The sequence below is a fragment of the Rhipicephalus microplus genome, chromosome 1 (genome assembly GCF_043290135.1).
Source record: "Rhipicephalus microplus isolate Deutch F79 chromosome 1, USDA_Rmic, whole genome shotgun sequence".
Taxonomy (NCBI): domain Eukaryota; kingdom Metazoa; phylum Arthropoda; class Arachnida; order Ixodida; family Ixodidae; genus Rhipicephalus; species Rhipicephalus microplus.
Genome location: NC_134700.1, coordinates 127,427,697 through 127,444,188, shown reverse-complemented (window position 1 = coordinate 127,444,188; position 16,492 = coordinate 127,427,697). Strand labels below are relative to the sequence as shown.

The 16,492-nt window shown below is 46.9% G+C and overlaps 2 protein-coding genes across 2 annotated transcripts in view; both read left to right on the top strand.

Moving 5' to 3' along the window:
* The window catches only part of LOC119177880 (neural cell adhesion molecule 1-like), a 272,880-nt gene that overhangs the window by 116,539 nt on the left and 139,849 nt on the right, over window positions 1–16,492 (top strand). The window lies entirely within an intron of this gene.
* LOC142770962 (uncharacterized) lies at window positions 320–14,803 on the top strand. Its single transcript, XM_075872703.1, has 3 exons — window positions 320–857; window positions 896–2,054; window positions 14,745–14,803. The coding sequence occupies exons 2-3, from the start codon at window positions 1,235–1,237 to the stop codon at window positions 14,801–14,803; spliced, it is 879 nt and encodes a 292-aa protein (XP_075728818.1). The 5' UTR covers window positions 320–857; window positions 896–1,234.

The window sequence follows — 16,492 nt, the reverse complement described above, 5'->3', positions numbered from 1 at the left end:
CCCTGATAACACTCTTTTCGTCGATGAATGGGTTAATTCACGTATCAATGAACTCTTCGCCAAATTGTGCTCAACTTTGAGTTGAACTATTTTGCTCCCGTATGTGTCTATTTGGGCTTGTCGAAAGCAAATGTGTTCCGCTTGTTTAACTTCTTGAGTCGGTAATACCCTATTCCGGCAGTGATTGATCATGTGGCAGTTGTTCACAAAGCACTGTTATGCCAGCGAGTCCTCGTCAAACGTCCGTGCCTCTGAAAAAGGCAATCTGGGTCAAGGCCAGCCCGCAGTCCGCCTGGCGCAATCAACTCGACGGCGGGAACACGCGCGGCGCCCCTCTGGCCCACGTGCAGTGAGTCAGCTGCGCACGTGACAGCGAGCCGGCGTCCTCGTGTCTGGTGGTCTGACGCATGGCGCGGCAACCCCATTGGAGGAATCTGCCCTGACGACCAGCGGCGCTTCTGATTGGACATTTTGGTTGGACCCGGTGTAAATAAAAGAAGCCCTGCGGCGCGTCGCGATCGGCAGTCCTACGAGAGAGGAGTCCCCATGTCGGAGAGCCGACATGTGTGTGAGTCAGCGGTCTTAGGCGAAAGGCTGATCTATGTGTTAGAGAGAAGAGCTCGGCTCTTCGAGTCTCTGTCGGCCCCAGTGCCGAAATTGTAACGCCTCTGTATATATGCTGTACATAAACCTTATTTAACTCACCGTCGTCTCGTCCGCTCGTCTTATCAGCTCTGCGCAGCAGCAGTCGCGAGCTGAGAAACATACGCTACCAAACGGCTGGTGACCTTCCCGGCGGAGTTGAAAGCAGTGGCGCCTTCGAGGCCGTGTTGGCGTCGCCGTCTTTCGCAACAGTGGTGGCTTCGGCGGGATCGGTCCGTCGTTCGCAACAGAGGTGGCTTCGGTGGGATCGGTCCGCCTTCGCAACAGTGGTTGGCAGCTGCGGGATCGGCCGGCGTCAGCGACATCGATGCGGTGAGTGCCTGATGTTTTCCCCTCAGTTCACCAGACTACTCTAGCTCAGGTTGTAGTAGTTTAGAGAAGGGCTGTGTGAAGCATTAGAGTGAGCTTTGATCGTTTCAAGCAAAGTCGAAGTGCTTTGAAACCAAAGTTAATGCGGAGGGGGTAAACACGGGAGAGTGAAAAATTGCTTGCGCGTCTTGCTAGTTGACTTATAGTGGGTACGGCAAGTAAATTGTTAACAGGGGCAAACAGCAAGAGGCTAGTGTGAACGATGGAGAACCTTAAAGTGAAGGAACTCATCGAAATTTGTGAGGAACTCGGCATTACTTTGGGCCGTGCGAAACGAAAGCAAGCGATCCTTGAGATCATGAAGGATGAGGGAGTGTCGGCTGAGGAAGTCGATGAGGCCTGGGTGGATATCAAAGCACGCCGCGAGGAGGCTGAAAAGCGAGAAGCTCGCGAACGTGAAGAAGCTGAAAGGCGAGAAGCTCGCGAACGTGAAGAAGCTGAAAGGCGAGAAGCTCGCGAACGTGAAGAAAGGCGAGAAGCTCGCGAACGTGAAGAGGCTGAAAGGCGCGAAGCTTGCGAAGAAGCTGAAAGGCGCGAAGCTCGCGAAGAAGCTGAAAGGCGCGAACGTCGCGAGGAGGCCGAGAGACAGGAGCGCCTCGAGATGAAACGAATAGAATTGGCAATCCTACAGTGTTCGCAGGCGCCTAGCGCAGCTTCTCCGACGATTCAGGTCAGCGGTATTAGAATTCGGGATCAACTGCCACCGTTCGTAGTAGGCGAGGACATGGCGAAGTATCTCGTCAAGTTTGAACACGTCTGTGAGCGAAACGCTTTGGAGCGGTCTCTTTGGGCGCAGAACCTGTTAGCTCTTCTTCCCGGCGAAGTGTCCGACGCGATAACTTGCTTGTCGAGGGAAGCGTTTGAGAGCTATGACGAGGTTAAGGAAGTGCTCTTGAGACGTTATAAGTTGTCACCCGAGGCTTTCAGGCAAAGCTTCCGGTATGCTGAAAAGGGGAATGAGTCACACGTTGACTTCGCGTTTCGTCCTAAAGCCGATTTAATTGAATGGCTCAAGGGCGAAGGTGTTTATGACGACCGCGATAAAGTGGTGGAATGCGTTGCATTGGAGCAATTCTACCGCTGCATCGAAGATAATGTCAGGCTTTTGCTGCAGGACAGACTTGGTGAAGTACAGCTAAACAAGGCAGCAGAGTTAGCTGAGGAGTATTATACTCGCCGAAAGTTGCACAGCAGGGCAGTGCGCGTTGAAAAGTATGAGAGAAAAGAGGGCTTTTCAAGGAAACCTGATCAACGGAAACCCGCTCCGCACCGTAATTTCAAGAAGGAACCGTCTCTTACGAAAGATAGTGTAGGGGAAGGGCAAACAGAAGCGGAGAAATCGAGTGAGGTTTCTACCACACAGGCATTTGAATCGGAAAACAAACGGAAGCCGCTAATCTGCTACAACTGCAAAAAGGAAGGGCACATCGCGAGAAACTGTCAGGAAAAGTTTGCCTTCGCAACAATCCGAGAATCAGAAAAAAACATGCGGTTGTTGGAGCCGTATCTCCAAGAAATTAGGGTGAATGAAAAAACGTGCCGAGCACTTAGAGACTCAGCGGCAACCATGGACGTTGTCCATCCTTCATTGGTATCTCCGGATGACTTTACAGGAGAATGCGCGTGGATCAGGCAAGTCGCCGAGGAGCAGAGTGTTCGCTTACCAATCGCCACGGTTGTCATTGAAGGCCCTTTGGGTGAGCTTCGCACCGAAGCAGCTGTGTCTGCCGCGCTAAATGATCGTTTTCCTTATCTATTCTCCAACAACTCAGAGCAGCTTCTCAAAGAGCAGGGCAAATCGTTCTTCCCCAACTTTGCGTGCATGGCCCTCACGCGATCGCAAGCGCAGAAGCTATCGCGGCAGCTTGATCTGGTTCAATGCGGTGAACTCTCAAGTGACCTTGTCGGCGGGTCCACGGAACCCCAGAAAGGAAATTTTCCGCATGAGTCATGTGAGCAGTCACGTGAGCGGTCCGTCGCGGGAGCGGCCGGCGCGGTATGCGCTGGGGGAGACGACGTGGCGCCATTGAGTCAGAGCGAGAGGGTTGCAACGCTCTCGCCTGTAGCGGAAAGTTGGAGCGAGCTGCCGAGAGTTGATCGAGAGACGCTCATTCGAGAGCAGCGTGAAAATCTCTCGATTGAAGCGCTAGTGGAAAGCCACAAAAACGCGGCACAAGTGCTGTCGAAGGAGCACTGCGAGAAATCGGTGAAGAAGCGTGCTTTTGAAGTTGATAATCAGGTAATGCTGCTGCAGCCGTCCAAAAGGAACAAGCTTGAGGTTGATTGGGAAGGGCCCGCAAAAGTAGTATCGAAGCTTTCTGATACCAATTGTGAATTTAAATTAGGAAGGCGGCCGAACAAAGTTTATCACAGTAACTTGAAAGCAGTCGTAAATTTACTTTTAAGTGCTTCGGAGGAAGAGGAAGCAGAAATTTTTAGTTCTAGTGAGATAATCGAAAGGAAATCGGAAGTAATCTGGGAACAGTTGAACCTGGAGCCTAGCTTAAGTGAAGGAGGACCTGAGAAAGAGGACCTGAGAAAGATTGGTTCCGAGTTTGAAGACGTGTTTTCGGACCGCCCCAGAAACACGAGGGTGATCGAACACGATATCGAGCTAAGCGGTGAGGAGTCAATCCGTAGCAAGCCGTATCGTTGTTCCCCGGTGCAACGTCGAAAGTGTGAGCCGCTCTTGGTGCCGCATAGGTAGCGTCGCCTAAAAGTGGCCGGTTACTGAAGTGAAGCATGTTGCTCCACAGCGCAACTTTGACGTTCGCTAAAGAAAAAAAAAGAAAGGTAAACGCTAATGCAGGTGCATTGAGCAGTGCGTTCCAGCTAGTAACTTCTCAACCTTTCGGTTTCTGGCTGGCGATTCGGGGCAAAATTTTGACCTCATCACGACCTGGGCTGAGCGCTCTCGTTCAGAGTGATCTCAAGGGGCCAACTTTGTGGTATTCTAATTCGTTACGTTGTTGTACGTGGAAAAAAAATTGAGTTGTCATTTTAAGAGTCTTGTGTCCCACATGTGCCTCTTGATGTAGAGGGAACAAAATTCCGATAGACACGTAGATAGGTATATGTTGTACTATACTTTGTCTGGTGTTCTGTCGGGTGACCGAGGGCACTTGCTTGTGTCGTGTGTTGTCTGTTGTCGAACCGTTCTTAGCAAGTTGCAGAACCATCGACAAGTGCTGAAACCGAAGATGGTCAGAAGAGACGAGCGAAGTTGGCCAGCAAATTGTGGCGACAAGCCAGTGGAGCTGGGATCCGTCGTCGAAAATTGGATGTGTTTTCGGAACAGTCTGGAGCTGTAGTCTCCCCATGGCCCTGGAGGCGAACCTGGAGGGACCTGGCGAACGAGCGCACCTGACATCCGAGCCCCGTGGAAGCAGCTCGTCTTTCCGGTGCATTGTCTGGCGGCGGGGGTGCTGTTATGCCAGCGAGTCCTCGTCAAACGTCCGTGCCTCTGAAAAAGGCAATCTGGGTCAAGGCCAGCCCGCAGTCCGCCTGGCGCGATCAACTCGACGGCGGGAACAAGCGCGGCGCCCCTCTGGCCCACGTGCAGTGAGTCAGCTGCGCACGTGACAGCGAGCCGGCGTCCTCGTGTCTGGTGGTCTGACGCATGGCGCGGCAACCCCATTGGAGGAATCTGCCCTGACGACCAGCGGCGCTTCTGATTGGACATTTTGGTTGGACCCGGTGTAAATAAAAGAAGCCCTGCGGCGCGTCGCGATCGGCAGTCCTACGAAAGAGGAGTCCCCATGTCGGAGAGCCGACATGTGTGTGAGTCAGCGGTCTTAGGCGAAAGGCTGATCTATGTGTTAGAGAGGAGAGCTCGGCTCTTCGAGTCTCTGTCGGCCCCAGTGCCGAAATTGTAACGCCTCTGTATATATGCTGTACATAAACCTTATTTAACTCACCGTCGTCTCGTCCGCTCGTCTTATCAGCTCTGCGCAGCAGCAGTCGCGAGCTGAGAAACATACGCTACCAAACGGCTGGTGACCTTCCCGGTGGAGTTGAAAGCAGTGGCGCCTTCGAGGCCGTGTTGGCGTCGCCGTCTTTCGCAACAGTGGTGGCTTCGGCGGGATTGGTCCGTCGTTCGCAACAGCACGCGATTCATGCAGTGACCCTCATCATTTTCATTCATGAGCTGTATTTCTCAGGGCTGAATAACGCTAAATGTCCCTGGTTTATTCCCGGGTTACACCACTATAAAATGTAAAAGAAAGGTGTCTCCACCAGTGGAGCGAGCAAAAGCAATAAGTTAATGGCTCAGAGATATTACAAACGCGCCCAGTATCCGGCAGACTTTCGGCGCACACAATCACAAGCACTCCTCTCGTGCCCATACTTCATTGTCCTCTTTCTTCTAATAAATATTCGATAATATTTAACAGGCACCTACAACTACGCATTTGTCTGGCACACATTAGAGGCACGCATCTCTGTATGCTCTTCAGTGCGAGGGTTCCCGCGAACAACCGTGACACCTGAAGTCACAAGTGATTAGCAGCTTCTTTTGAGAAGGACAGACTCACGCATGAGCATCAGCCATCACATGGACCTATTCCGTGTTTGTAAACTGGTTTGGGTACGTTCGACACAATGAGATGCTCTATAGCGCCACGTAGACTCCGCCCAGCTTGAAGCTCGCGAACGTCCTGTGTTATTACGTGTCCATTCATGACTTCTTTGCGCAAACACGTACACGAACACAAGGAAAAGAGGCAAACAACACGGGCGCAAAGAAGTCATGAATGAGTACCAACTCGCCCAACTTTCAGTACTGTTATTACGTGTCTACTGGCAGTGCGTGGAGGAAACTTTGCGGCTGTGGTAACAGTTGTCATTTAACCATAGAAGGCAGTGGGGACCTTTAGGCTAGGCGGTGCCTACGCGTCGCTACAAGCGTCTGATTATCTCGAATGCACCCACACTTGTTTACAAACATGGAAGAGGTCTATAGGAAACCGAAGCTCAAGTTGGCGGAGCGACGACAACGCCGTGCGTGGCCCTGGCGGCGGGCTCCAGAAAACTTGAGGGTAGGTGCGGGGCAGGGCGCAGGCGAGTCCATGTGTTTCGCCGAAACAGAGCGCGTGCGACACGCGCGGAACACGTTCTGCAGTCGGTTGGGCAACTTAGGCGCCGTGACGTCAGCTTTGCGCGTTTAAGGCCGTTTCAAATGAGAGAAAGGGTAGCGATTTTCAGTGCGCGAATCCGCTCGCAGGAAAAAAAAAAGGCCAGTTCGCTCACGCCGGAGCGGTCCGCGGCGAGCTTCCAACATGTTAGAAATTTTTGCTCTCGCCGCAACGGCGGGAGCGATTTTTCGGTCGGGAGCCGTCGAAATAGGGCCGGGCCGGCTAAGCCGTTGAAATAGCGTCAACGTGTTTGTTTTAGTAATGGCCGATGCTGTTCATATTAAATTTAATTTAGATTAAGAAGTGCTCTTAAACGTCGAAACGTGCGGGCCCTTCGTTACCATTTATAGAACCTAATGATATAATAATGCACAAGTCATTACATTACGTTCGAAAAATTCTGCGGCGTCTGCCAGAAAGAAGGGTGGCAAGAACTCGCCGCTCCAGTCGCAGAGCGAAAATCACATACCATGTGAAAGAAACCGCTATTAGCAGCGGTTGCGAACAGGGCGAATGGAGCGAACAGAACGATTTTTTTTCGCTGAAATCGTGGCATGTGAAACAGCCTTTAAACGGGATGCTCGCTGGGCAAAGTTGCATTTCCAGAATGGTAGAAGCGGCCCCACGGAAGCGTCGGCGAGGTCAGAAGTAATGTTGTGTTGTGGGCTGCCACAAAAGTGCAGACAACACCAAGGGACGTTCTCCACGCGTAAGGCTATATCAGGTTTCAGCAAGTCACAGCCGGCGAACACAGCCGCGTTCGCGAAAGGTAGAGCAAGCATGACACGAGAGCCGGAAAAAAAAGAAAGAGACGAGCACTTGAATTGGACTTACTTGGGTAAAGCTCACCTTGCTACTTTGCGGCGTAGTCAAGAGGTCATGCTCCCGCGGCACGAAAGACGATTTTAAAACGTCTCGGACATTCTAATGCCATCACCATATAACTTAAGCTTTTATTTAATTTTTAGCACGCCGCAAACGTTTGCACACGACATTACATGGCTGTCATTGTTAGAAACCTCATCAAGACAAAATTTTATGGTTTTCATATAACGCAGCACATCAATAGAGTACGCGGCTTTGCGTCGGCAGAATAAGACTCAATTACCTCGAGGCATACGTCGTACACGGTATTGTCACGGACCTAAGAAATGCATTTCGCAGTTACGCGGGCGTCCTCATCATCCGTCGTCTGCTCCACGTCATAAACTTAGCTAACGAGCTTTACTCCTTTTGTTAGATTCTCTTCACGGAAGTGCTTGTCCAGCTCAGAGATCTCTATGAAGCCGCACGGTAGGCGGGAAATTATGATTTGACTCAAACGAACCGCGCACTCTCTGCACGAGCACCTAAATGAGCGGCAGCCCATTGGCGGGAAGGGAACACGTGCGATATGCATCTCCAATTTCCTATTTTCTACCAAAGATGGCACTGCCTGTCCAAATTCGCAGCGCCACCATGCGTTGCTCTGGCTTCCTCTCGGTCAACTGGTACTGACGAAAGATTCTTGGGCTTAAATTGTGCTCTATAGATAAAACAGAGGTCGGCAACATGTGGCCCACGGGGTAATATTATATGCACCATGTCAGGCCCGCTCCCTCTTTTCCTTGTCACTTCATATTTGAAGTCACACGTGGCAGCACGTACGTGGAATCAGGTTTTTGCATGTAATCTATATTTGTAAAATAGACCTTCATGGCGTTCGTGCTGAGAATAGTCGCGTTTTCTAATCCATTTTCTTTTTTTTACATTATTGTCACTTATAGTTCGCGGAGTTTTATGTCTTTGCCTGCAACAACTCTTCCCACACCCAACTTTCCGTTTGGTAGTGCTCCCCTGCTCGATCGGCTTCGTGCCCCTTGGCCCTGCGCATTGAAAGATTCCCGACCCCTGCTATGAGACAAGCTTCTAAATACTGCTTGTTTCACGGCATATTATCAAAAGCAACTCAGAAATAAAAAAAAATCTTGCGAAGAGATGTTAGTCACTTTTTCTGCAACGTTCAGGAAAAATATTGAGACAAAAAAAATTTTATAGTGTATTATTTGCTGCGACATCTACCTAATTTTCTTTCTCGGGTATTTCAGTTGCAAGATTAAAGTGTCAGCCAGTGCTGGAGCTACCCCGTGACTGGCCGGTTTATGTTATTAAATGTTGTGATGCGCAAGCAAATACTTATAATGTTTTGCCGCAAACTGTAACTCACCTTTTATGATCAAGGATTTCTGCCTCCTACGTGAAGAATGCTGGAAAAGAAGAAATTCCCGTTGTTTAATTCCTTTGATTTCTATTTCATTGCAATTTTCTTTGTGCTTCCATTGTGGACTACTCATCGTTTCAGCAAGATATATACGATAACCTTGGGACCCAAAGGAACTGTCATAGAAGCAGTACTGCTTGATTTCAACAACGTCTATCGAAATGCAGTGGATCTTCACAATCACAGAAAATATTTTACGTTATTGTGTATTGCAAAGGCTAGCACTGTGTGGCGCAGAAATGCGCAAGCACTTATCTTTATTCACTCCAAAAAAGTGCAACTTTGGAATTGATGCGTGTGAGAGTGTTTTGGCGTGCACTGTGTCACCCTTCAAAAATAATTTGTCACAGAAATTACTACTGTAAAACTTGCCTGGGTTAACATTTACCTTTGCTTTTTTGTTTTTTTTTACTGCATTGGAAGCGGAAAAAAGTTCGGCATGCGGAGGGAAGCATGCAGAGGGAACGTGACCGTGTTGCAATTTTTTTAGGCACACGTCATGAAATGACGCTAAATATATGTACAATGTTTGAAGAGTTACAATTGTTTGTATAAACAGTTGTTATCACTTGCGCACGATGCCAACTGGAACTCTAGTATTAACCAGTATTATCAACACCAGAAGCTGATGTGAAGCGCTGATGCTCGCGAAGATGCTGGCCCTGGAGACTGCTACATAAATCGACTTCAGCGCATGGCGCCTAACCACAATTGACGTTAATCCGACGTGATGGCTGCATCGAAGGAGTACATATGTAATGTTTACAAAATTGGGTAAGAAACACTGCAACCACTATTGACGTTTCACGAATGATATAGCGTTCATTCGAAAAGTAGTTCCGAGACCTGGCGTATATACTTTGCAGTAAAATGCCTGACTGCCACGCAGAATACATCGGTTCAATTCCTGCTGGGACCCTGAAATTTATTATTTGCATTCGCCGGGGGCTCAGTGCTGCCTATGTCAGGCTTTTCCAAACACTGACGTTTATTCTATGCCTTCGTTGGGTCGACGGTACCGATGTCGGAAATTGCCTAACACTCACGCGTTAAAATTGCCCATGTGTGTTCTCGTCGTTCCTGGGTAGATACTGATTGTCAATCACCTGTGGCACATACACGCATAGCAGCGGCACATTCACGCCCGTGAGTATGTGCCACTGTCTGGCAGGAAGTGTTTGACGACGTACGCGACGAGATTAAGACATTTTTCGAGTCATGACAAGCGTGTCATATTTGTCAAACAATCTCACCCTCCCATGCAAATTTTGGTCCCCGCCATGTTAAGGGGGTGACCACAAGAGTAGCCAAACCTAAGCGGCTAGATAGATAGATAGATAGATAGATAGATAGATAGATAGATAGATAGATAGATAGATAGATAGATAGATAGATAGATAGATAGATAGATGGATAGATAGATAGATAGATAGATATGCTCAAATTAGCCGAAGTTTGCGAAGAAATGCTTCGCATTAAAAAAAATTCTATCCACAGGGCGGCAGAAGCAGGAGTGTAACATTACGAGCGATGTAATCAGCAGCAGCCATTCGTGCTTGCAGTACACTTGTTAGTACGATGCTCGAGAGTAATTAATGTTCGTCTCATAATTTTCTGCTGGATACGAACATGACGTAAAATATGTTTCATTTTTTTTGTATTGAAACAGCCTGTTTTTGCTGTGATTGAATCACAAAAATGCCCCTACGCAATTGGTATTGGAATAGACATATGATCACAATTCAGCCAAATCACTCTAACGGGAGACAGGTTTTGGACAGGAAAACATACATTAGGACAAATCTCTCTCGTTTTCTACTTCTTTTTCTGTTTCTTTGAGTGTATTTTTTTATTTCCCTGTTTGCTCTTCGATCTATAGTTTCAAGCAAATACTCAAGCTTTAGTCGTGTTTCCGAATAAAAGTTTTAAGAACTTTGCTTCAAGCAAACCAAACCACAGGAAAATGTCTCGTTAAGTCGAGCATTAAGACATCTTCCGTCTTAGGCATTTTTAATTGTGTATTTCATTGATTGCAACAAGGATTATTCAAGTGGAAATCGCGCATAACACAGTGAGCCTAAAGCATTTGTTTTTATTAGTTAATTGAATTTTTATTTTTATATTCGTTTATTTGTTTGTTTATTTCTTTGTTTATTTATTTTCGCATACCGTTGGCTCTCAGGCCATTACACGGCAAAGTTACTGTTGTTATACTATACAAAACTATAATAAACAATATTACAAGAACAAAAATGAGTACGGGATGTCAAAATGAAATATCCAAAAAATAAAATACAAAGCAATATACAATGTAATACACTGCAGCTGTAGAAATCAAGCCAAAATCACAAACTACGCAAAGTCGTCCGTCTTAGAAGACGAACATGAAACGTAATACCATGCTTCATCACATCAAAGATTGTTTTTTGTATGATTACGCTAAGTACTTCCAGCCTCTTCAGAAACAAAGTAAAAAAATGCACCGGAGAAGCAGCATAAATTATATATGCCATTCACGCATTTGTTTTCCCTGGCGAACTGTTCGAACGGGTTTCCTCGGGCTCCTGAGACACGTTTACGACGGGATGTAAGCCACGTGTGTACACAGCGTATATGTGCTAACGACGAGAGGCGGCCCGATCGCAGTTGTCGGTGAGGACGGGTGAGCGCAGAGGTACAGGAGCGAACGGGAAAGAAAGAAAAAGGGGGGGGGGCAGGAAAGAGTGTTGCTCTGCGTGTGTGTGCTCCAGGGATGTAGTAAACGTGATGTAAGCCTGTCCAGTACAACGTGGAGGCTTCTTTTCCTACGGCCTACTGGCTACAAACAAATTGCCCGGACTAGAGATAACTCGGTCGCAAAGATGCGCCATCCTCATCGCACAACAGCGAGACGAGCAAGAGGTCGGGAAAGGGAAGAAGTACACATTGCGTTGCACCAACACGATGGTGACGAGGACGGGGAACGACTTTGAAGCCGATACAGCAGTTCTGGGTTGTTTATGGGCCAGCGTAAAATTCCGCCCGCGTGTACCATTCGCACGCAATGCGTCGTGCACGCAGCGGGGGCGTCAAGGCGCGGACGGGCGAACACGACAGTGAGAGAAACCAGGCTTCTCTCTTTTTTCCTTCTTTTTCTTTTATTTGCGTGGCACGGCCGCACCGAACATTTCCCGTTCTGTCTCCCTTATCCTTTGGCAGGCGCCTTCTACTTCTAACAGTCGGCTTCGTCTGTATACAGCGAAGCATTGTCGTAAAGTATTTACGTTCCTGTGTCTTGTCATTGTCTGCCCCCTTCACGTATAGTTCTCCCACGCGCTTCGTCAGCGCTATTCCAGCCATTCGTTTCTTCTTTGTCCACAAGTTCTAATTGTTTTTGTTCTTGTTCCTGTTCGCCATTGAATATCAGACTTCTTCGCGCGCTCTGGCGCTGCACGAGCGACTGGCAATGAAGAGCCCACCGACCGGACGGAGCTGGCTCGGCGGGCCATCAACTCGTGTCGGTATGACGTCGACATAAAGCCGGCGGCTCATCGAAGATTCTGCACTTGTCTCGCGAGTGCATACGTACGGCGCACACTGCTGTGTCTGAGGGCATATTCGGTGCTTAAGAGATGCGGGCGACGCCGATACCGAGCCTTGTTTATGCGCGGGGATTCCGGCGTAAATCACAACTCGACGCTCGGTGCATTACCGGCGAAATATGGGGCCGCATGAATTTGAATCTAAGTCTCTGCGAGCGTAAGGGGCATCGCACTCTTTTTGTCTTGTTTTTTTTTTGTTCCCTGTTGTCCTTGCTTCTGGAATTGCACAACCTTAGAGAGGTCGGCGGGATCGTAGAAGTAAAACATATTTTACAAGCTAGAATGCTAGCACTAAATAGCGCCATTTTTCTTTAGCGTTCGCTAACTTCTTGATTAATGCATTAGCGTCGCAGTGACTTAGGGAGGAGTTAAAAATTGCAAATTATACAGATGAAGTAGAATGAATTCTGTTAATGTATATCCGGGACACAAATAACTTTTAAGTAGGCGGGGTGCAATCGGGCAAAAAAAAAATGTAACAGTGCGAAAAGCTGCACATTCCAAGAAAGAGGGAGAGAAAGGTGAAAGGTATTTAATTCGATCATATGCTATCTTGTAGTATGCTGGTCTGCACTTTGAAGCGGTGACCCCCCCCCCCTCCATTTTTCTACAAGACAAAAGTTGGGGCCTTTGGCCCTTCGGTGCCAGCCTTTGCTTGAAGCATGTACAAATCTTTAGGGAGATAAATAAACTCCCCTAGGATATCAATCACTCTTGTATGGGGTAAATGCAAGAATGGCCCTGTAAGCGGATTTCTAGGAGGTCGTAAGGATTTCTAGGATGTCGAACCTAACTTCAAGTAGCCCGCCATGGCACGGCTCCTAATTATATTGTCGTATTGACACATCCAGCGACACAGGTGAAACTGTTTAGGTATTGCATGTACTAGCGTTATCTTCGCTCCTGCAATAGACGGCGTCCTCTGTTCACCGTGTATAATTTCCTGCATCTAAATCATGAAGCATCATCCTTGCTTGATAAATACCCATGCACGGCTGAACTACATAGGCTGGCGTAAGTCTTTCGACAGTTGTCAAATCAGTCCCCTTATACCAAGCACCTCGAGTACGGGACGCTCGCTGTTTTCCATCGCAATAAATCTTACTTGTACACGACTTGTCACGTACAAGTTTTACGCCACTTGAAGATTCCGATATTGCTTTCAATCTCCATTACAAAATTTTTAATAATTGTAGCTCTCAGGCTCTCGATATTTGTCGAACCGTCATGACTTCGGGCTCAGGCGTATCTAACACATTCCGCAAGAACCATAAACGACCTACACCATATCTGGTGAAAGTGCTGCACATATACGTAATAATCGATGCTTCTTGAAAATATTTACGGGTGGATATAGATTATTCCATATGTAGAGTTTCAAATTAGGCGTTTTCAGCGGAGCGTCGCTTACATTCTGCTCCGCAGAGATAGCACGGCTTAAGCCAGTGTACAGTACTCCCGCCTAGTTTTAAATGCGCATCATTTTACAATTGCACGTACTTGCAAATCCGGTATCGGCGGTGTCGTATACACTCCCACTGCGCATGCTCACGTCTCTTGCCAACTGTATTGAAGAACTGGGACTAATACGTGAATGTTCATCGATATGCCAGTTTTAGCGCGTAGTGCTACGTCATCACCTTCAGACAGAAAGAAATCACAGGTGAAGCGCAATTACCGGCACGACACACTGCCACCGCCTTCTGCTCATATGCGTTTTGTGAAAAAAAAAAGAAAATTCGGGGGAGCACAATTCATATCAGCGACTACATTTCTACCCGAATGGATGGTCCTTGGCTCACCACCGAGCCTTTCCCTATTGACTTTTTTTTTCCTACGCCCGTGCTTGCCAAGATCCATCCAAGTAGATTCTATGATGATTTCGCTGTCGGTTCATTTCCTAGCACCTTTTACGGAACTGCTGTTTTTGCTTTTCTTGCTCAGATTCGCAAAACATAGACGTGAGTCAGTTTGTCGTTTTCAATATTACTTTCATATCACAGGAAGTGTTTATTGATTGTCACACTTTCGTTTTGTAATATAGAAGCGTGTTTCTTTTCAAGAAGCATTATTCTCCCAAGAAAACGTTTGCGAGCGAAATTAATATATGTTGCACATACCAAATTTTAGCATGCAAGCACAAAGAAGGCGTGAGAGTGAAAGAAGAATAACATTTAGCATCGGCAATGTGAAAAGCTAGAAATATTCAGACTGCAAGATAATAAGTATGTATACGCCTTCCCAAAATGTGAAGCTCCGGTTTATTGAATTCAACAGACGGGCAAACAATGCCAAACTGCGGTAAGAATTACAATAACACAGTGAAGGTAACATAGTACAAGAAAGGTCTGAATGCACTCTCTGACGTCGGGACCTCGTTCTGTATATTATTTATATATAAGTGTTCCGCTAATTGTAATAAATTTAGATTCTAATTTCGACGTCATAGTTTTCAGCACGCGCGGAAATAAGTTCACACGGGGAAGAACTAAGCAATTTTTACGACCCCGGTATTTGGAGGAAGTGACCCAACTTTGACTGGTAGTAAATTCAAGATATACACTACTCTTGTACCCATTGCAGAACATAGCTCGGTGATCAGAATTACAGTTACTCCCTTGAAAACATCATTCATTAGAGTGGTCATTTACAGCCGCCAAAAAGTAAATAAATTATTACAAAAATGCAATTGACTAGATTTTAGGTGCTACTTTCGCACATTTTGTTTTGCCGCAGCACAACAAAAAAAGCTTACTGAAGCTTTCATGGAAGATGAAGGCTATAGGCAGGCGTGAAGACTGACGTGAGTTACTGGGGATTTAGTTTTGCACGTTGTTGATCTCCAACCGGAGTTCTTTCTCAATGTTTCACCTGAATAAAGTTGTCTCTCTCTCTCTTTCTCTCCAATGTTGTCGCTAATTCTCCTACGTTTCCTTGTTGAGAGGTCAGCTGCTACAGTGAGCACTCCCTGAAAGCATGCGACGGAAGGAAGGGTGGCATTAAAATAGAAAGACCTCAGTCGTGACCTCGTAGTTGCGCAGTTTGTGTTGTAAGTGACAGGACGGGCCTCCTATACTCGGATGCAACTTTTCTTGACATGGAAGCGAAGGCTACCGGGCCAAATCACGTGCATCTTATTCCGTTAGTGAATACAGTTCCACAGTGGTGCCCGTATTTTCAACGGAAAATATAATAGTTCGGAGCTATATGAGACAGGATACGGATCACACCAGTAAGATATTTGTATTTCTTCTAATTTATTCATTGTGACTTTGCGTTTTACAACGCGCCCACAAGTTGTCCCCTTTTACGTGTACCTCAAACGCTTAGCGGCGTTTGCGTCTACAAGAAAGGCTCATGGTGTGCCCTAGTTTTTTTCGACAGTCGTTCGTCATGGCTAAGCATGACGAACGACTTTGCGTAGTGTTACATGTGCAGAAGCTCTGCCCCCAGAGCTTTCCCTTCAGTGCCAAGAAAAGCTGTCGCCTTGTTTTTCACCTTTACCCTGGCCTTATCCGCAACACTATAACGGTGCGCCAACAACAGCCAAACATGACTATTTACGATGTAAATAAACGCTAGTGTCGTAACATGGTGGTTACATAGTTTACAGGACAAGAAATGCCCTAGAAAGATTGTTACAACTTGATTTTTTAAATAGTGATTACCAGCATTTGATTACAAAACAATATAGTTATTTCAAAGTAATCGGCAACTGGTGGTACGTGCAGCTCTCCTAGACACGAAACTTCCACGTCTAGCATTCTTTCAGAATCAATAGACAGGCAATATAAACCACGAGGAGTAGCGGAAGAATGAAAAGGAATGCTGTTGACAAACATCAAACTCAGAAAAAAACGGTTGTACTTTGTTCGTAATGTCCAAGACTTCGATCACACTACATCAACAAGGGAATACTCACATCTCGATAATCGATGCACGAAAAGACAGGTGGGAGAGTACTGCAGAATTCTAGCTGCATTTGCGCGCTTTCAATACAAAGAAAAAAAAACCTACGTATATTTGAATAAAGTCAGGACAACAACTGACTTCGAACATAACGGAAGAAAAGTAAATGAATGGGTAAATAAATAAATTGATAAATAAACAAATATATAGATAAGACACGTTACCTACAGAACAGAATAATTCTGCATTGAAAATCTCGCTCGCTGTGCGGTTGTGACCGGCGTCACTTTCGAGGAGATCCTTCAAAAATACTGGTTACTTTGGCAAGACCTTAGGCATAAAAATATATTTAACTCAAACCCAAAATGAACTGTTGCAGCGATGCCCTTTTCAATGCGATTTCTCTGCGTGCGTCCTCAGCGGCAAGAGCGACGCTCCTCAGCGTTGTCATTAAGATCATCCGGCCGTGAACGGTGGAAGATAAGCGTAGCGTGGAATTGAGAGCTTGGCATCGCTGCAACGTAACGACCATGACCTCAAGGCTTGAAAAGCGCGTCGTTTTTTATAGCAGGGTG